This window comes from Choloepus didactylus, chromosome 20 (assembly GCF_015220235.1).
Source record: "Choloepus didactylus isolate mChoDid1 chromosome 20, mChoDid1.pri, whole genome shotgun sequence".
NCBI classification, from domain to species: Eukaryota; Metazoa; Chordata; class Mammalia; order Pilosa; family Megalonychidae; genus Choloepus; species Choloepus didactylus.
In genome coordinates, this window is record NC_051326.1 from 51,288,748 (window position 1) to 51,311,442 (window position 22,695).

The 22,695-nt window shown below is 36.4% G+C and overlaps 1 protein-coding gene across 1 annotated transcript in view; it reads left to right on the plus strand.

Annotated features, from left to right (window-relative positions):
* The window catches only part of TRAPPC12 (trafficking protein particle complex 12), a 146,791-nt gene that overhangs the window by 80,083 nt on the left and 44,013 nt on the right, over positions 1-22,695 (plus strand). Inside the window, exon 6 of the mRNA XM_037812891.1 lies at positions 15,849-15,961. Coding sequence (XP_037668819.1) covers positions 15,849-15,961 — 113 coding nt within the window. The remainder of the gene's footprint in view (positions 1-15,848; positions 15,962-22,695) is intronic.

Genomic DNA, 22,695 nt, shown 5'->3' on the forward strand with positions numbered 1-22,695 from the left:
TTGCCCATTTTTCTATTGGGTTATCTTCTCATTATTAATTTGTTGAGTTCTTTAAGTATTCTAGATATGTAATCCTTTGTCTAGTATATATCTTGCAAATACCTTCCCTCCCATTCTGGGAAATATTATTTCCAACCCTGAAAAGAATTTTTGAAAATTAAAAAAAAAAAACCTAACTTTTTTTTTTTTTGGCAGCCTATCACATTTTAAGAATATCATCTAATTACCTTCATATACTATTATGTCAAACATATAAATGTAAAAGCAAAATTATCTTTGTTATTGAGATTATGTCATGCAGATTGAAACAGGTGAAGACATCTACCATACAGCTTTTTAAACAAAATTTTTCTAAGCAAGCTACAAAGCACTGTTGCTGTGGACCATCTGCTGGAGCATGGAAATAGCTTTATGAAGTATATTTTTGAAAGAGATTCTATGTATAGTAACTAACATGCATCTCTTCACCTGGAGCTTTAGAGAGCTGAGACAGCCTTGCAGAATTCCCTGTGTTTACATGTTATTGGTGCTGTAAGATGCTATTTCCCTCTTTGTACAGCCTTAAATTCTTAATCCACCTGCTGCTTTAGCTCTCTTTAGTGGAAATGAAATGGAAATACACAATCTATTTAATGTGTGTTCTCTGTGATCTCCATTCACATAATCTTTGACCCCGTAAACAGACTGCACTCTACACTTCCACTGCTGCCCCAGTATCTCCACCCTCCCTAGAGTCCTACTGCCATCCTGCCAGAGAGAAAAGTGGCAAGAAAGAATGTCAGTGGTCATCATGGTTGCCATTCTTTACTCACAATTAAAAGTTTTATGTTTGTTTGTTTTTAATGTTGACAACTTCAGAATTACCATTCATGTTAGGGCTTTAAAGCACCTTTATAAAATCCTATACATTTTGTCTCTTTTGAGTGATATTATTCACATACCTACAATCACCTTCTTTCTTTAATTTGCTTTTATCTAAAGTATTTTTGATCTTGTAATTATTACACTAGAACAGATTGTTTCTCCCCCTATAGGATTTGTATTGATGAGAAGGTTTGTCAAGGATTATGTCCATGGATAACATTACTGGATCATTCATTGTATTTTTATCTTTGAAAAAATGAAATGTCTATTTCTGATAAAGTTAATTTATCCATTCCTGATACAGTTCATTTCACCCTCTTTTAAAGGACAATTATTTTTTTTTCTAGACTCCCACTAGCATCTTTTTAGTATGTTGTTATAATTCTCCCTCTTGTTTAAAAGAAAGAATAATGATAAAGGTGAGCATATAAAACTTACATAGTGCCTTGAGTTTTCATAGTTTACTCTACATTAAATAGTTCACTTCAGCTTTCCATGCAACTGGAGGAAAAATATGATGCTAAAAGATCTGTCCTTTGGAAATAAAACATGTTTTGATTATTTTCAATATGTTATTTAAGAAATGCAGTGCCAAATTCAGATCTGTGTGTTTCAGTTATTAAAGCTAGAATGATCTCATATGAATGAAATCTTATTTCAGAACTTAATCCTTATGAATTACCATCAAGTCAACTAAAATTGATGGAACAAAAAACTTAAATTAATTGGATGGTAAATCTCTTTACCCTTCCTTCAACTATCTACACCTTCTGTGCAAATAAAGGTAAATTTTCAGTGGGTCTTTAGCCCTTTTCCTCCCTCCCCCCAAAATTTTGAAATTCCCGTTTCTAATTCTCCAGTTAGATTATGAAATTTTTTATTAACATGACCATAAATTATAGCCAGAATTAAATGTTTAGCATAATATTTCAAATGTCTTATTTTGTTTTCCAGGACAAAATTAGTTCACCTCTCAGAGTTAACTTACGTTCTGCATAAGTTAGATTTCCAATTTATATTACTCTCTGCTAGAACTCTCAAACATTTATAATACCAGCATTCTGAAAAGGCTGGTGAGTTAGGGCTTTTCACTTTGTTCACCATTCTTAGAAACTTTGGCATTTCCAGACTTAGACAAATTGTTAAAGATATGGAAATATTCAGTTTTGGGGCTCCATTTCTACCATTAGAATGGCCAAATGAAGCCCTGTTCATAAACTTACTATCTTGCAGAAGAAATATTGCAGTGATTTAGGCCTTTACCATTTTGATGAGCTGTAACTGAAATCATGTCTAGCTCAGATACACCTATTTAAAATAATTGTACAGAGGGAATGTGATCTAGGCCTGTGTTTTGCTTCATGCTGTAAGAATTTTAGTTGAATTAACCATTTAAATTATAAATATTTGCTCTAAGATATTTTTACTTTAGGATTTGCTAAGTATGTTTTTTGAGATTTACAAGATGCAGAGTTGAAGTCAAAGAGAATATTGGGAAATGTTTTATGATGAATTATGAGTGAACTTCTCTCTGTCAATACACATATACTGACCAAGTGTCCTGAATATTGAGAAGAGAAATGAAGGAAACCAAAGACATGTGCCCCACCACCACCACCACCATGGGCTGTTTACTAAAATAAGAAGATAGGAAAAGATATACCAGCAAAGGAAATTTTAGAAAAGAGGGAAGATGTAAAAAAAAAAAATTCAAATTGGTAACCACAGTAAAGTATCCTTTATAACTTGAAAACAACATGGAAATGTTGAGGCAAACTTTTTTTTATTTCATACCTTACTGAAGAAAGGAAAACCTGTTAAAGTTGGGCAAGGGGTAAGGATGAATTTTTTTTTTTTAAGCATGTTCTCACTACTAGGCGTTGCGCTAGGCACTTAAGCTTAAATCTTCTCACTCTGGCCTCATAACAACTTGGCCAAATTTAAGAATTCTTACCCTATTTTGCAGGTGAAGAAACTAAGATTCAAAGATGACATAATCTGCCCAGCACAAACAATTAGCACCTAACAGAAAGTCCAGACTACTTCTACTATACCATGTTAGAAAAAAGGTCTGAGCCTTCTGAAAAAAAAAAAAAGCATACCCCACAAAAGTGAACCTAAAATTTCCCCCTTTTCTTTTCTTTCATTTTTTACTGTATAATACCAAGGCCTCATTAATTTCCGGTACATTTCTTTTTCGTTTTTCTGTGGGTACAATATGGATTTGCAACACTGGGGGATACGTATAAAATAAATTTTGTCAGTGCATTTTCATTTAATTTTTTCTAAATAATTGAGAGCACTTCTACAGTATTTATAGCAGCCTAGATGGAATCTTCCAGAAGAAGAAATCCACTGGAAATTATTTTCCTTACAGATTTTGACTACCCCTTTTATTTATACCCCCTCACCCAACAAAGGTTACTCTCTCCCTGCTCTAAAGAAAAAGGCCTCAGGGCTAATGGGAAAGCCTTGCTATTTTATCTCACTTGACTACTACCCTTTGCCTTAAAGATTTCACTAAGATTCCCAGTGTAACTAATCAGAGACAGAGTCTTGATTTGGTCCAAGTAAGACAAACAATTTAAAGGTATTTTTATGTGCATTTCTTTAAAGCATAACTGTATACAGCATTATTAAGAGAAGTCTAAATTACATCAAAACAGTTTCTGCCTGTATTTTATTGAAGAGATTGAATAGTTTACCTAAGGACAGTGACCACATTTCTCTCCTTTTATATACCCAGTGCCTAACCTAGTGTTTTGCACCTAGAAGGTGCTGAATAAATGTCTGTTAAATAAAATTAATACATTCAATCTGGAATTAATAGAAAAATACTTCTCCAGCTTTTGCTTTTTTTGTTCTAATTCTATGAGCCACGTTTTTTTTCTAGGAATGGACGTTGTTCTTTCTGATTTGTTTCATTTTGTGTGTGTGTGTGTGTGTGTTTTCCCCCCTTTGATTTTTTTTTTTTTTTTTTACTTTAAGATTTCTAACCTATATAAGACCTTTCAGTGGTACACGTTAAACAACCAAGGGGGAAGAGGAAGCCCTTTTTCTACTTCAGTGTTAGCTTGCTTCCAGTTATTTCTAGGAAAATCAGAAACAAAGACAGTGTGTTTAAGAAAAAGAATGACACTGGCTCTTTTTCATTCAACTCTCTTCTTTTTCTGTCTGCCAGGGTTGAGCCCAAATTTCCAGATTCAAGTCACAGGGAAGCATGCAAAATGTCTCTTGCTCCCGGCATTTATTCTGAGCCTATAAGAGATACTTGGAAAGCCACTGCAGTGACACTTCCAACTTGCACTTTAGTACTGTACTGCTACAGAGAGATTTGCGTGTTGGTTATATGTTGGCAGATATTGATGAATTGAGACTAAGGAATATTTATTTACCTAATAAAAGACTACATACACAGAGAAGAGATGACTGGAAGGAATAGTGCAGTAATAATGAGAAAACAACCACTTTTCCTTCCTACAAAGGTCCAAGCATATTTTTTTAAGCTTCTGTTTCATACCTGGACTGGAGGACTGTGAATAACTGAATAGGAAGAACAGATCACTGTTAGTAGAAATGAGGATATGGTGGAGTTCCACGGAGTTTTTATTATTTTTAAACCATTACATAGAGAATGAAGAAAATGACTCATTTATTTTTAAAAAGTAACATGTTAGAAACTGTTTCCTTTTTTTTTTAACCTGTTAAAACTTAATTCTGAAAGAATTTTGCTACATAAATAGTTTTATTTGGGATTTTATTCAACATGTCCCCCAAATTCAAGGAAAAAATGGGGAAATTTCTTCACTTTCCTTTTCCTTAGCCCCCATTTAGACTTTAAAAGTCCATATTGTGTTTTTAAGGGTAGGAAATATCAAGGAAACAGAATATATAACTAAGCAGGAACATTTTCCTTACATGATGCATAATGATCACTCTGTATAGTACTGATTACATGTTTTAATTTGATCCTGATGAACTTGGATGTGCTTTCAGAGACATTTTTATATAAATATTTGATATGGCTTGGCAACTTTTTGGTTAGTAAATTTTAATTTCACATCAGTAGAGTAATGTTTTAGAGCGGTGCTTCTCAAACTACAATGTGCATACAAATCACCTGAGACATTGTCACTGATCCAGTAGGTCTGGCTTGGGGTCTAAGAATCTGCATACTTAACAAGATCCTACATGATGAAGTTGGAGCTGGTCAGAGGACTATATGTTGAGGAGCAAGGTTTTAGAGTCAATACAGATTCCTATATTAGCTTTGAACTCACATTGTATGTATAACTGCTTTCTAAAATATATTGGTATCTGGAGAGAGCCCATCCCGATCAAGGTAGAGGAGTGAGACTCTTTGAACAACCAGCAAGAATTGCCAGAAACATCTTTCTAAAAGCTCCAGGAAACAGTTATTGATTGCAGTCATGGTGGGTGCTAAATCAAGAAAAATGCCGCTTAAAATCAGTAGAATCTCTTGATGCCTGACTGGCCCCACCCTCACCCCCTCACCAGCTTGGCACAGAGCTGGCCCATGATCCCAGTGTGGATCCCTGGTTCCAGTTCTGGAGGAAGCATCATATAACCCCTGTGCATATACTGGAAGTATGTTTGTAGAAGGCAGTTCACTGAGCTTTCCTACAGAAAGCTGAGAGAGTCAAGTCGTGCTACCTGGGACAAAGGATTGCTGGCTATAGAACATAAGAGTGCATTGTCTGGGACCATGAGGTAACTGTTTCCTAGGGAAGGGGAGACATTCATATCCATGCAAATTCACACAGGGGATTTCCTAGGGCCACACATGCATATCCAAAATAAGAGGCATGTACGGAAAGGATCAGGGAGGCCCCTATACTTTGTCCTGGAGCTGTTTTCCAAACTCCTTGTATGAGTAAGTCCTGAAGGAGGACATTCACAAATCAATCTTTCAACCTTCAAGGACTGGGAAAAGGTGTTCTCTTTTTTCCATTTTTTTTTTTTTTTTTTTTTTTTTAGTATCAAAATATCCAGGTTTCAACAAAAGATTACAAAATATTCAAAGAAACAGGAAGGTGGCCCAAGCAAAGGAGAAAATGAAGGCCTTAGAAACCATCTATGAGGAGGATCAGACCTGGGACGTTACAGACAAAGACTTAAAATATGGACCTAAATATGCTCAAAGAGCTAAAGGAAAACATGAACAAAGAACTAAAGGAAATCAGGAACACAATAGATGAACACAAACAGAGCATCAATAGAGAGATGAAAATTATGAAAAGGAACCAAATAGAGCAGAAGACCACAGTAACAGGAACGAAAACTCCCTTAGAGGAGTTCAGCAGCAGATTGGAGCTGGCAGAAGAAAGAATGAGGCAACTTGAAGGTACGGCAATTGAGGAGCAGAAAGAGGAAAGAGTAAGAAAAGTGGACAGAGCCTGAGGAACCTGTAAGACACTATCAAGCGTACCAATATATACTTTGTGAGAATCCAAGAAGGAGAAGAAAGAGAGAAAAGAGCACAGAGACTATTCAAAGAAATAATGACTGAAAACTTCCCAAATTTAATGAAAGGCCTGAATATACATATCCAAGATGCTCAACACACACCAAATATGATAAACCCAAATAGACCCACATACACCATGTTATAATCAAACTGTTGAATGCCAAAGATAAAGAGAGACTACTGAAAGCCACAAGAGAAGCAACATGTCACATACAAGGGAGCCTCAGTAAGATTAAATGCCGATTTCTCATCAAAAACCATGGTGGCCTGAAGGCACTGGGAAGACATATTTAAGGTGCTGAAAGCAAAAACCTGCCAACAAGAATTCTGTGTCTGGAAAAACTGTCATTCAAATATGAGGGAGGTATTAAGATATTCCCAGATAAACAAAAGCTGAGGCACTTTGTCACCACTAGATCAGCCCTACATCAAGGACTAAAGGGAGTTTTGCAGGTTGAAAGGAAAAGACACTAGATAATAACTGAAGCCACATGAAGAAATAAAGATATCCAGTAAAGTTAATGACATAGGTAAATATAAATACTAATACTGTCGTATATATAAATGCTAATAGGTAAATATAAATACTAATACTGTAATATATATAAATGCTAATACTATAGTATATTTGATTTGTAACTCTATTTTTTACTTCCTACAGGATCTAAAAGACAAATGCATAAAATGTCAATGGCTTGGGACTCAATATATAACTGCAATTTGTGGCAAGTACTACCTGAAAGTGAGAGGATAGATTAAAGGAACACAGTTTATGTATACTATTGAAGTTAATTGGTATCATGGCAAATGAGATTGTTACAGATTTAGTATGATAAATTTAAGTTCCATGGTAACCACAAATAAAATATCAGAGAATATGCAAATTCATAGACACAGAAAGTAGAGTACATGTTACCAGGCGTTGAGGGCAGGGGCAATGGGGAGTGTGCCAGTTTAGATATATTATGTCCTCCAGAAAAGCCATATTCTTTAATGCAATCTTGTGGGGGCAGACTTATTAGTCTTTTGATTAGAATGGAAAACTTTGATTGTTTCCATGGAGAGGTAACTCGTCCAAGTGTAGGCAAGACTTTTTGATTAGATTATTTCCATTCACGGTGGGTCTTGATTAGTTCACTGGAGTACTTAAGAGAGCTCAAGAGCCAACACAGATGCTGATGCTTGGAGATGAAGCCCAGAGTTTCCCCTGGAGAAGCCAAGAGAGGACCCCCAGATGCTTAGAGAGAAATCCCTGGGAGAAAGAAGCAAGGATGCACAGGAGCTGAGAGAGAGGAGCAAAGACAGAAGCCCAGAGACATTTTGGAGAAAGCCATTTTGAAACATAACCTGGGAGCAAAGGACCAACCAATGCCAGCCACGTGCCTTCCCAGCTGACAGAGGTGTTCCAGATGCCATTGGACTTTCTTCAGTGAAGGCATCCTCTTGTTGATGCCTTAGTTTGGGCACTTTTATGGCCTTAGAATTGTAATTTGTAACCTAATAAATCCCCTTTATAAAAGCCAGTCCATTTCTGGTATTTTGCGTAACAGCAGCTCTACCAAACTGAAACAGGGAGTTAATGCAAAATACGTGTAGGGTTTCTGTTTACAATTAGGGGAAAGTGATAGTAATGGATGGTGGTGAGGGTGCTGCAACATTGTAAATGTGATTAACCCAAATGAACAGTATGCTTAGGAGGGGTTGGGATGGAAGGATTTATGTTGTATATATGTTTCCACAATTAAAAAAAAGAAAGAAAGAAAAACTAGAGTGATAATGGCAATTAAATGCAATATGTGATACTGGATGGGATCTAAGAATGGAGGAGAAAAGGCTCAAAAGGACATCATTGGGACATAAGAAAAAAATGGAATATAGAATGTAAGCTTTGTATCATTTAAATTTCTTGAACTTTGTGTTGGTTTGGATCTGTTACATACACATGGAAGGCCATGTTCTTTTAATCGAATCTTGTGGGTGCAGACCTATTGTGGGTTGGACCTTTGATTAGATTGTTTCCATGGATATGTGACCTCACCCATTCAAGGTAAGTCTTAATCCTTTACTGGAGTTCTTTAAGAGAGCTCATAGAGAAGGAGAGCTTAGAGAAGCTGAGAGAGCCAGTTTGGAGAGAAGCTAAGATATGTATTCCAGAGTTTGCCTCTGGGAGAAGCAAGGAGGACGCACAGGAGCTGAGAGAAGCCAGGAGATAGAAGCCGAGAGACATTTTGAGAAAGCCGTGGAAACCAGGAGCTAAACCTGGGAGGGGACCAGCAGACTCCGGCCATGTGCTTTCCCATGTGAGAGAGGAACCCCAAATGCCATTGACCTTTCCTCAAAGAAGGCATCTTACTCTTGATGCCTTAATTGGAACATTTTCATGGCCTTAGAACTGTAAATTTTTGAACTAATAAACCCCCATTGTAAAAGCCAATCCGTTTCTTGTATATTGCATTTTGGGAGTTCTAGCAAACTAAAACAAACTCAATAACTACACTTAAGGTGATTACGTAAGTGAATATCCTTGTTCTTACGAAATGTAGTGGAAATAAGTGTTCAAGGAGTATGGTGTGTGCAGTCTGATGTCAAATGTTCAGAAGAAGGATGAATGGATAATAGATGTTAAAATTACTGGACCTGGGTATCTGTGGGGGGTGAAGGTACAATGGAGTTCTGTGTATGGGGTTTATATTTTTGTAACTGTCCTGTAAGTTTTAAATTATTTCAAAATAAAATATTTTTTTTTAAGTCTGGTATCTTCTGCTACAAGCTTGCCAATTTTTAGCCAATTAATTAAAATAACTTTCTTTTAATCTGCTTTCCATCTCTTTAGGCTAAATATAAATACAAGTATCTATTTCATTCAAAGCTTGTGAACTTTGAAGCTACATATACCTTCTAGAAAATGACATTTTCATAACTTTTTTATTGCACAACAGATCACTTTTTTTATGGTTTAACAATGCAAACAAATCACAAGCACTAACAGGTTGTATTTCAAATGATCATTTATAAATTAGTTGGTACTTGGAAAGTATTTTCCATAGAATTAAGGTTATACTTACTTAGGTCCTTAGATTAGCCAACAAAAAGTCTGTTTCAGTCTTACACGTACATTGAATAGAGTTCTAATATTACTCCTTCAGCTACAGCTGGCTACATATTTAATACCTTTTCTAAGGGGGAAAAAAGAGTTTAAGTTTCAATTTGAGATCCCGAGAACATGTGTCCTTCCTTCCCATCCACTCCTCACAGCTCCAAGGAATGGATCTGATTTTATCTGTTCTCGTGTCTCTCCACTTATCCCAATAGTGCTTATTAGAAACTCCATTTTCTGGCAACACATCCCAAAGTAATTTGGACGGAGAATAAAAATATATATTCAGTGCCCCCCTGAGGAGCTGGGGGAGGTTACAGAGGTGTTGGACTTCCTCACCTGGATTGTTGCCGATGTTCTCACAAACACTGGGGACTGACGGCTTGACATACTGAGCCCTCTGTCTTGGGACTTTCCCCTGTGAAACTTGTTGCTGCAAGGAGAGGCTAAACCTGCTTACAATTGTGCCTAAGAGTCTCCCCGAGTACCTCTTTATTGCTCAGATGTAGCCCTCTCTCTCTAATTAAGCCACCTTGGCAGGTGATCTCACTGCCCTCCCCCCTTCGTGGGACCTGACTCCCAGGGGTGTAAATCTCCCTGGCATGACTTCTGGGGATGAATCTGCACCCAGCATCATGGGATCGAGAACATATTCTTGACCAAAAGGGGGAGGTGAAATGAAACAAAATAAAGCTTCCGTGGCTGAGAGATTTCAAATCGAGTCGAGAGGTCACTATGTGCTATATAGATATGCCTGTTTAGTCTTTAGTGTATTAAAATAGCTAGAAGTAAATACTACCAAACTCCAACCCAGTAGCCTTGACTCTTGAAGACAATTATGTAACAATGTAGATTAAAAAGGGTGACAGTATGATTGTGAAAACCCTGTGGATTGCGCTCCCTTTATCCAATGTATGGATGGATGAGTAGAAAAATGGGGACAAAAACTAAATGCAAAATAGGGTGGGATGGGGGGGATGATTTGGGCATTCTTTTTTACTTTTATTTTTTATTCTTACTGGTGTAAGAAAAGTGTTCAAAAATAGATTGAGGTGATGAATGCGCAACTATATGATGGTACTGTGAACAGTTGATTGTACACCATGGATGATTGTATGGTATATGAATATATCTCAATAAAACTGAATTTTTTTAAAAAGCCCCATTAAAACATGAGCAAATGGAAAAAAAAAATTCCATTTTCTCTCCAATGATTTGGGGATGCCGTCTTTTATCATATACTAAATTCTATGCGCAGTTAGGTTTATCTTCTTTTTTTTATTTATTTAATACCCTTTATTTTTTATAATGGTTTCAGGTTTACGTAAGAATCGAGCAGATAATTCTCATAACTGCCCCTCCCCCCATGGTTTCCCCTATTATTAACATCTTGCATTAGTTTGGTATATTTGTTACAACTGATGAAACAATTTTGATACATTATTCTTAACTGAAGTCCATGTTTACATTAGGGCTCCCCATTTGTGTTGTACAGTTCTGTGGTTTTTTACAACGGCATTATGTCATGTGTCCACCATTACAGAATCATATAGAATAGTTTAACCACCCTAAAAATCCCATTTGCTCCACCTGTTCAACCCTTCCCCTGAAACCTGTCTCTGTGGTTTTGCCTTTCGCAGAATGTCATGTTGGGAATGCTACATTATGTAGCCTTTCAAACTGGCTTCTTTTGCTTAGCAATATGTATTTAAGGTTCCTCCATGTCTTTTCGTGGCTTGATAACTCATTTCTTTTTATCCATTGTATGGATTTACTGTGGTTTGTTTATCCATTCACCTATTGAAGGAATCTTGATTGTGTCCTGCTTTTAGCAATTACGAATAGAGCTGCTATAAACATTTGTGGGTAGGTTTATGTGGACATAGTATTCAACTCATTTTGGTAAATACCTAAAAACATGATTGCCGGATCATATATAAAACTATTGAAAAATTATGTTTAGCTTTGTAAGAAGCTGCCTACTGACTTCCAAAGTGGCTGTATCATTTTTCATTCCCACCAGCAACAAATGAGAGAGTTCCTTGGGCTCCACATGCCTGTCAGCATTTGGTATTGTCAGGTTTTTGGATTTTAGCCATTCCGATAGGCATGTAGTGGTACCTCATTATTTTAATTTGCAGTTGTCTAATGACGTGGTGTTGAACATCTTTACATATGTTTATTTGCCATCTGTATATCTTCATTGGTGAGGTGTCTGTTCAGATCTTTTGCCAATTTTTTCACTGGGTTATTTTCTTTCTTTAAGGATTCTTTGTATATTTTAGATACAAGTTCTTTATCGGATATGTGTTTTGCAGATATTTTCTCCCATTCTGTGGCTTGTCTCTTCATTCTGTTAACAACATCTTTTGGCAAAAGTTTTTTAATTTTAATGAATTCTAGATTATCGATTTTTTCTTTCATGGATCATGGTTTTGGGTTGTGTCTAAAAAGTCATTGGCAAACCCAGATCACTTAGATTTTCTCCTGTGTTATCTTCTAGAAGTTTTATAGTTCTACATTTTACATTTAGGTCTGTGATCCATTTTGAGTTAATGTTTTGGAAGCTTTAAGGTCTGTGTCCAGGTTCTCCTTTTCTGTTTTTCATGTGGTTGTCCACTTGTTCCAGCATCATTTGCTGAAAAGACCATTCTTTCCCCTTTAAATCGCCTTGGCTCCCTTGTCCAAGATCAGTTGACTAAATTTGCATGGGTTTATTTCTGTATCTCTTATTCTGTTCCAGTGATCTGCTCGTCATTTCTTTCACCAAGATCACACTGACTTGATTACTCTAGCTTTATATTAAGTCTTGAAGTCGGGGAGTGTCAGTACTCCAGCTTTGTTCTTTGTTCTTCAGTATTGCGCTGGCTATTGTGGGTCTTTTGGCTTTTCACCTAAACTTTAGAATCAGTTTGTTGATATCCACAAAACAACTTGCTGGAATTTTGACTGAGATTGGGTTGAATCTATAAGTCAAGTTGGGAAGAATTGACATCTTAACAGTATTGGGCCTTCTTATCCATGAACATGAAATATCTCTCCATTTATTTAGATACTCTGAGTTCCTTCATCAGAGTTATATATTTTTCCACAAATAGACCATATATGTATATGTATATATATATGTATATATATATTAGAGTTATACCTAAGTATTTCTCTCTCTCCTTTTTTTTTTTTTTTTTTTCGATGCTAGTGTGTGAAAATGGTTTTATGCTTTAAATGACAAATTCCAGTTATTCATTGCTGGTATATAGGAAAGCAATTGACTTTTGTATACCTTATATCCTACAAACCTGCTATAATCACTGTGAGTTCTAGAAATTTTTGTCATTTTGTCAGTTCTTTCAGATTTTATACATGGACAATCATTTCATCTGCAAACAAACAGTTTTATTTCTTCCTTCTGAATCAATATACCTTTTATTTCCTTTTCTTTTCTTATTGCATTATCTCGGACTTCCAGTATGATGTCAAATAAGAGTGGTGAGTGGACACATCCTTTTCTTGTTCCCAGTTTTAGGTGAAAAGCTTCTAGTTTCTCATACATTAAGAATGATGTTAGTTGTAGGTTTTTTGTAGATGTTCTTTGTCAAGTTGAGGAAGTTCCCCGCTATTCCTTGTTTGCTGAGAGTTTTTAATCATGAATGGGTGTTGGATTTTGTAAAATGTATCTCTTTATCTATTGATATGACCATACAATTTTTGTACATTGTTCGACTCTATTTGCTAAAATTTTATTGAGTATTGTTGCATGATCATGAGAGATATTGGTCTGTAGTTTTTCCTTTCTTATAATGTCATTATCTGGCTTTGATTTTAGGGTTATGCTGACCTCACAGAATGAGTTAGGAAGTGTTCCCTGTGCTTCTATTTTCTGGAAGAGATTGTACACAGCTCATATCATTTCTTCCTTAATGTTTTGTAGGATTCATCAGTGAAACCATCTGGGCCTGGTGCTTTCTTTTTTGGAAGGTTATTAATTATTGATTCAAATTTATTAAGTTACAGGCCTATTCAGATTATCTGTTTCTCCTTGTATGAGTTTTGGTAGATTGTGTCCTTCAAATAATTGGTCCATTTCATCTAGCTCATCACATTTGTGGACACTGAGTTGTTTATAATCTCCTTTTATTGTATTTTTAATGTCCATGGAAATGATGGCATCTCCTTCATTTCTGATAGCATTAATTTTGTCTTCTTTCTTTTTTCTTGGTTAGCCTTGCTAAGGGTTTATCAATTTTATTCATCTTTTCAGAGAACCAGATTTTGATTTTGTGGATTTTCTCTGTTGTTCTCAGTTAATTATTTCTGTTCTAATTTTTATTTCTTTAATTTTGCTCACTTTCAGTCATATCGCTTGTCTTTCTCTTGTTTCCTAAGATGGAAGTTTCTGTTATTTATCTTGTAACTTTATTTTCTACTATATTCATCCAATGCTATAAATCTCCCTATTAGCACTGCTTTCACTGCATCCTACGAATTTTGGTAAGTTATATTTTTATTTTCATTTAATTCAAAATATATTCATATGCCCTTTGAGGGGGGGGGTCACATGCCCTTTTGATTACAAAAACTTTGCAGATCCATGGACAATTGCCAGAGTAAGGAGCAATTACCTGCTACCTTTTCATATACAGAGCTTATTTATAAACTGGATTTGGAAATTTATAGTAATAGAAGTTTTGTTTCTGGGCTTATCAAGCAGAGCTTGAAGGGTTCTTGAGATACTTGCTCCTTAAAGGTAAATTCTAACCATATGGGAGCACTTATTGCTTATTCTCTACTTGAAATACAGGGGTGGAAATGACACAACTTACAAATGGCTTACCTTGTCAGTCCAGTCCCATGTTTTCTCATGCTAATGGTCAAAGAATTTTCCTTTCTAGGATACTGACATGACTTATACCATAATTTAAACTCAGTCTTGTATTCTCTTAAGACATAAGGAATTATTTAGTGTCATTTAAAAAAACACAACAAATTTCAAACATTTTAAATTCAATAATTGTTACCATTCTCTTCTCCAGGATAATAATCATGATAAAATGTATGTTCCATAGTGTTCATTATTTTTGATCATCCTTTTTGACCTTTCTTCTTCACCTCCTCATTAAAAACTATGGAGCATCATAAAATTTCCAAAGTAGAAAGAAGCATAAGCATAAAGTCCATCTTAGTGTGGTGCATGGTAGACCCTCAATGATTAATAGATAGATGAAAAAATTTAGGTACAGGGAGATTAAATGCCTTGCATATATCACGCAGCTTGTTTCCTAACAGTCTTCTAAACTCTATTCAAGATTTTAATTTTGGCAGCTTATGTCTTTTTGAAAAGTCCTTTCCTGATTTTATGTGATCACCCTAAGCTGTCATTTTCATATTCATTATCTCATTTATAATCAGTGCAGGCTATTTGATTATTTTGATGGCTTTATGTTCTTATTGTAAATGTATCTATATAGTACAGATCAAATTCCAAATCATTTTAGAAGAGAAAGTCACATTAACAAAATGATTTCCTTATCCTAAGCAATGACACAACCAAGTTTGGATAATATATAGAAGTTCGTTTCTTAAGTGTTGTCCTAGCAGCCAGCAATTACAGCTCATTTTCAGAGAATTGCCCTTGATTCCACTCTGCACACTCACACAAAGCCAGAAGAACCTGGGAATTATTCCCTCCAGTGCAGCCCAGAGGGATGGAAGTTTTAAGCCCTGCTCCCTTGCCTGCTGTTCGGACAACTCTGATACAGAACTTATGCTCCAGAGTTCTCTTGTTAACAAAATCAGGCCGAAACAACCATTCGCAGGATTTGTGCCTGAGATGCACCCTTGCTTGGCTTCCTTCCTAGGTCCTGCTTTCCCCACTCCTTTCCCAGTTTCTCCTGGGTGTACTTCCTTTATCAATCACTTGCATACAAATCCTCCCTTCAGCATCCTGTTCTGGGGAACTCAACCTAAGCAGCTTTCTACTCAAGCTAATTATCCTAAAGAAATATTAAAGAATGCATGAGTGTTTGATCCAGTTGCTATTGTTGTTTTTGTTGTTGTTGCTGTTTTTCTTTTTGGGGGGAGGGTAGGGGGACAGTCTACTATTTCATTCATTTTATGATAGTTTCTACATGATTGAATTATAGCTCTAGAAATAGTAGTGATATCCACCTGTCTCCTTTGATAATTGTCTAGACATATTTATATACAGTTTTACAGAGAAAACCAACATATTTTTAGAGCTAGCACCATTGAATACATTACTAAGAAATAAAGGGATACTTGCAAAATAATCCATCATCACTTCCTCTAGGACATCTGCAGATGCCTCCTTAAAGTGTAGTAAGTATAAAAACATGCTTAATTATAGCAAACAAATTAAGTCAACTTTGATTTTGATTCTAGGCTCAATGGTTCCTTTTTCAATGCGAATTTTGCATGCAGAACTTCAGCAGTATCTGGGGAATCCCCAGGAGTCACTTGATAGACTGCACAGAATGAAAACCATCTGCAACAAGGTAAAAATCTCTCCAAAATGTCCTGTTTTTGTTCCCCCACACGTGCACACACACTTGATTTAGGAATACAATCTTTATTTTCCTTCTTAACTCTAAGCATATCACTTTGTTCTCTGCACATCCCATCCATCCCACCCCAACTCCATCCCCATTTTTTCCTTCAAAAAGGTAAGTTGCCCTATTTCATCTTGACCATTGTATTCATCACTGAAATAATTTTTAGGCATCATGGATGGTTTTTGCAAAGCTTGAATCTTAAAATCTTTCTTACTTATTATTATTTAGTAGATGAGAAGTAGCAGAGTTTTCTCTTGTGTTGAAATCACATTTGAACATGAGTCCAGGCTGCCAGTCACAACACTTAAATGTGCCAGACCATTCATGCATTTCACAGATATTTATTGAGCACCTACTTTGTGTTAAACATGGGCACTAGGGCACTGTTTAAAGAGATAATGGTCAAGAATTTTCCAGAATTAGGGCAAATTATGTTGTATAATGGCAGCTGTCATTCATAATATCAACCCTGAAGACATGGTTTGGAAGTTTTCTGAATTATTCTTGATGTGAAGTAATAATCATATGGAAGGCCTCAAACCATTAAATCAACAGAGAATCAAATTATTTATATTCAGTGATAGTAGGAAAAAATGTAGGATTTAGAATCTTTGCTACTTGCAGTCTATGGGCAGCTCTACCACTTGAATTCTTCATCTTCAGAATAGGATTAATACCACCTTTCATACCTACCTCACAAACTTACTTCATAGGTTAAATGAAATAATAGATGTGGAAGTGCTTTGAATACTACAATAACAAGCAGTTGTTAGGTACAGCAACATATAATAATTTTCTTAAAAAAAAAATTGTATTTGTCAAATTCCTCCTTTCACTTTGCAACAATTCTTGATGGAAGTTCTATCTAATCCTAATATGGTGGTATTATTAGTATTACTAGTAAAGAAATAAGTGGCCTTCCTTATCTGCACATAAGTGGACCCTTACCAAAGCATAAATAGGCATTTCTGATATCTTCTTACCCCAGAGCTTTGTATCAGCTTCCATTTTTCCATATTATAACTTTAAAAAGAAAAAAATGTGTTTACTTTCCTCTACTTTGTTCAGTTGATGGGGCTATAATGTTACCAACTTTTTTTAGTGTTACCAACACTTTTTTTCTAAATCTCAATAAAACATAGTAAAATATATTTATTTTCAAAAATAGTAAGTGTATAAATAACCTAATGTTGAGAAATCAGGTTATTACCTCTAAACAATGTTCTGAACTCTGAACAATGATTTTTTAATTGTTTTTCATTAGCCTCCATATCATGTTGGACAAGAATTTTATAGTATGTGAGAGAAAAAAATTCTGAGTCTTAGGGTGATTTGAGAGAAAGGTCAAGTCAATTGAAATAGCTTTACAGGTTTGTTCTGCTGGTCCTAAAGTATTTCACATTTTCCATATAAGCTCCTTAAATGCAAAATAGTGTAATGATTAGTGGAACCACCAACCATCAGTTCTGGAGGAGTAAGAAGGAAAAGATGGATTAGGCAGTCGGATCACACCCCCATTACTTTAGTTATTTCATTTAACACACACTTACATAATGTTCATTATAAATCAGCCACCGTTCCTAAGATTTTACAAATATTAGCTCATTTGATCCTTATGAAAACTACATGATAGAAGTATTATTATCCCAATGTACAGATGAGGAAACTGAGACACAGAGAAGTGAAGTAAGACTACACAGTAGTTAGTAAGGATTTGAACCCAAGCAGTCTGTCTCCAGGATCCATGTGCCTAATCGTTCTGATACGTCCATTTGAAGTGAGAAAGACCTGAAAAGTCTTTCTTCTCCTCCACCCTAGGCCTAAATTTCTGCTCTGTCTAATTAAGGAAACTATCTTAACTATGTTCGGTGGTTGACTGAAGTCTGCTCAGAAGATCCTCGTGATGAGTGTTTGACATACCCTCTCCCGCTGATCAGTGCCTGTAGATGGGGTCATTCCTATGTTTTGTTGGACTGGGATCCCTCCTCAGACTCATAGGGGTGGTTTCATCCTGCAATGGCCAAGTAATGACTGTTGACAGCTAAGAATGGGATGGATAGAGATGAAGCAGAAGGTTTAGTGCAGCCACACCATAGGAGCATTTGTCTTATGCTGACTCAGCTTTGAAAGAGAAAAAGTGAAAGGGGAAGATAAGAATTTAAGTAGTATGGGGACCTGCTATCAGTGAGTAAGTGGGACTCTTTTCCCTCAGTTGGTCTTAGATTATACATGCTTCTCATAATGTGACTATATCCCACACTTCGTATAACTCTGATGTCTCAAAGATAGATATTTTTCTTATGCCATGACCCCAAATGTAAGCCGATACTTCATAGGGTACTTAATTGAAGAAACAGAAATTTATTCCAATCCTGGAAGAAAAAACAAGCAGTTGGACTTACTGAGAGATGGTGTGTTGGTCTTCAGCCTAAAGGATTTTCTTGGCTAATTTCAATTCATCACCTTATATGCTGACTTAAAACTTGACGCCTCCCCCAAAATAAGAAGTAACACCACTGTAACTTAATTAATTGATGCTTAAAAGAGAAGAAGAGAAAGACTGACCTAGAGCATGGTAATACATATGATCAACCTTAAATTTCTTCTGCCACTACCCTGCAAAATAAGGAAAATAATCCTTAAGCTTCCTTTGTATTATGGGCCACATATCACCCTTAAGGCTGTTTAATGTTTAATTTAAGCTATTTTCAGCTGGATGCCCATATTTGTCACTTAGGAACATTGAGTAGTTTGTCTCTGGCCCCACAAGTCTCATCTCAGTACAGCCCCAGCTGGATTTGTTCATTTGTTAATGCGACAGATACTTACTGAGCTTCTACTATGTACCACATGCTGGCAGTTCAGTGGTGAACAAAATATACCCCTGCCCTTAATGAGTTTACCATCTAACAGACAGTGCTTGTTTCACCCAATCATTTTTTGTTTGTAGCCATTTTTTTGTTTAGTTCTGCCTAAGTTGCCCAGAATTTAAAAATAGAAAGTTGTGCTCAAACTAGAATTTATTTCCTCAAGAAGCACAAAACCTAGAAATAATAAGCCAACACACCATTATTGTGACAGTATTGATTTGGCAGATTAAAGTTAAGAGATTTGAATATGTTACTTCCGCTTAGGTCTGCCCTTTGGCATGACTGTTGATCTTCTCTGGTTTCCAATTGTAATTGAAAGGTTGGGCTGAAAAATCTCTGAGATTCCATCTAGTATTAACATTCTGATTTTGTTTAAACATTGATAATTCAAGGAAACCCTTGGAAAGAGTTAAACCTAAGACTATTGTCAGAAGAGCTTGCTCTTTGTGTATCATCCTCTTTCCTGCATTATTTAGAGCATTCACTGTGCTACCACCACCATGTGCAAAAGTAGCTCTTTTCCTGGCTCAGAGTACTGTGTCACACTGGTGATGATAGCATTCAACATACAAGTGTTTACAGTAGAACAGGCACATTAATTATCACGGTTAATGCTCACAACAGATAAGGAAAATGAGCCTCAGAGGGGTTCAGTATTACCTAAAATACTACAATTAGGTAGTGGTGGAGTGTAGATCAGATCCCAAGTTATATGACTCTGGAAACCTCATTGTTAACCATTACTCTTTATTTATCTGTAATTTTATGACCATCAGTTCTTTCTTTCTCCCCAAATACAACATATTCCCTGATTCCTGTGTCAAGTAGTGGTTCTAAACTTTGGTCTTATGTATCACTTTGAATCAAAAAAATAACATCTACTCTACTTGCTTCTGCCAAAAATTGGCCCCAGTAGGTACAGGGAACTGGGAACTCTTCACATGGGTGAGGAGAGTCAAAAGAGGGAAAAGTAATTAATCAAGAATGATAAGTATATTCCCTGAAGTGACAGTTTCCATTAATTCCTCCTCCCTCAGTTTACCTTCCTCGTGTCTGCACCTCCCATACCTTGCCCTATGCCTAAGCTTAGGGATGGTAGGATTAGTCTCTGCGTCACACACTTGAGTTAGGGAAGCCATCACAGATGCAGTTTTGCCTAATAATTTCAAGTTGTAGTTATGGAGCTGGACCACACCCAGGTCACAGCCTTGAGAGTCCTTGCAACTACTCTTCTCCCAGGGAGAGACTTGAACAAGCAAGAGTCCAGTGCCAATGTTGCACCAGGCGGCAGCTAGCCAGTAGCCTTGATGCTGATCTGAGATGCTTAACTCAAGGACATTCTACAAAACTAGGATCATTGTTTCTAGAAAGAAAGAAACTGCAGATAAGTTACTCCATTTATTTTCACTGCTTCCATGGCATCTGCTGTTGTTCTTTGAAGTAGTTTTTTCAGGCTGAAGGTCAGGAATGGTTGTAGAATTAAAGTGCTTCAGAATGGGTTAAATAACAGCGCTAACAGCCAAAGTAGGACACTTGAAGGGTCCCGTCCTTTGGTAATAAAGCCAACTAAGACAATTCAGGTTGCTTAGAAAATGAATGTATTTGCCATGAATGTATTTGCCATTTGTATAGACGTGTTCTGAGCCCTGCTGTCTGATAATTGCCACTCCGGCAACAATCAAATCTTCTCAGGTTCAATTCTCAGCATGGATTTCCCAAATGAAAAGAAACAACCTTATGTGACAGCCAAAGTGAGGTATGTGAGGGGGCACAGAAACAGTTGGGGGTAGATGAGAGCAAAACACCTGCCACCCAATTACACTCACCCCAGTTGAGCCCACATTTTCTCTCTGCAGTTTTGAGCTGTCATTCAGCTTCTTAGAGGAACTGCTGAGACAGAAATCTCCCATTGTTTCTACTCTGCACTCACTAGTCACAGAGTAGCACAATTTAAGATTTTGTGGTGGTCTCAAACAGAAGTAGCAGAGGTAGAGGCATGGTGTGACATGGAAGGTTGTGGTAGATGTGATTTCCAGATAGTTCTACCAACCACCTAGCTATAATATGGGAAATGCCTATGACATAATTTTAATTTCCACAAAACCTACAGAATTATAATTAGAGTATCTCAACAAAGTAAATAATATGCATTGGAGAAAAAATACACCAGTATGTTAGTGGTGTGCATGATGTGATTAAAGGTCATTTTCATTCTCTTTTTATTTTCTGAGTCTTATATAAGGCATGTATTAGTTTTATAATCACTTTTTTTCTAATGAAGAGAAATAAATGAGGACTATGAGACAAAGGGAAAATAAGAATAAGCCAGTGGTAAGTTTGATAAAGCAAAAGGTATGCCAAAAGCAGTTTTGGTGCTGAGGCCTTAAGTAACCAAAGCAAAAGCGAAATGTAATCATTACAGAATTCTCTATATCCATAAACCAGTCGCTTGCTGAAAAGGAGTCCAGCTTTTTTTTTTCTTTTTCTTTTTTAATTCAGTTTTATTGAGACACATTCACATATCAGACAGTCATCTACAGTGTACAATCAGTTGTTCACAATACCATCATATAGTTGGGCATTCATCACCACAGTCAATTTCTAAACATTTTCATTGCTCAAAAAAAAAAGATAGAAATAAGAATAAAAATAAAAGTATGAAAGAACACCCAAAACATTCCATCCCCCTATCCTACCCTATTTTTCATTTACTTTTTGTCCCCATTTTTCTATTCATCTGTCCATACATTGGATAAAGGGAGTGTGAGCCACAAGGTTTTTGTAATCACAAAGTCACACCATGTAAGCTGCATAGTTATATAATCATCTTCAAGAATCAGGGTTACTGGGTTAGGAGCCCAGCTTTTAACATGGAAGCTTCACCAAGGAGTGATTAGTATTCAACCAGTGAATCTTAGATTAGAGCAATGTTGTGAATTTTTATATAGGGTCCCTGTTTTAGCAGGGCATGACTCTTGACTTTTACAAAGTAGTCCACAGCATTGATTTTTTTTAATTCAGTTTTACCGAGAAATATTCATATATCATACAGTCATCCGCGGTATACAATCACCTGTTCACAGTACCATCAAATAGTTGTACATTCATCACCTCAATCTATTTTTTGAACATTTTCTTTATACCAGAAAAAGTAAAAATAAGAATAAAAAAAAAAAGTAAAAAAGAACACCCAAATCATCCCCCCCACCCTATTTTTTTATTTAGTTTTTGTCCCCGTTTTTTAACTCATCCATCCATACACTGGATAAAGGGAGTGTGATCCACAAGGCCTTCACAATCACACTGTCACCCCTTATAAGCTACGTTGTTATATGATTGTCTTCAGGAGTCAAGGCTACTGGGTTGTAGTTTGATATTTTCAGGTATTTACTTCTAGCTATTCCAATACATTAAAACCTAAAAAGAGTTATCTATATAGTGTGTAAGAGTGCCCACCAGAGTGATCTCTCAACTCCATTTGGAATCTTTCAGCCACTGAAGCTTTATTTTGTTTCATTTCACATCCCCCTTTTGGTCAAGAAGATATTCTCAATCCCACGATGTCAGGTCCAGATTCATCATCGGGAGTCATATCCTGCATTGCCAGGGAGATTTACACCCCTGGGAGTCAGGTCCCATGTAGTGGGGAGGGCAGTGATTTCACTTGCCGAGTTGGGTTAGCTAGAGAGAGAGAGAAAGAGGGCCACATCTGAGCAACAAAGAGGTACTCAGGGGGAGACTCTTAGGCACAATTATGAGCAGATTTAGCCTCTCCTTTGCAGTAACAAGCTTCATAAGGGCAAGCCC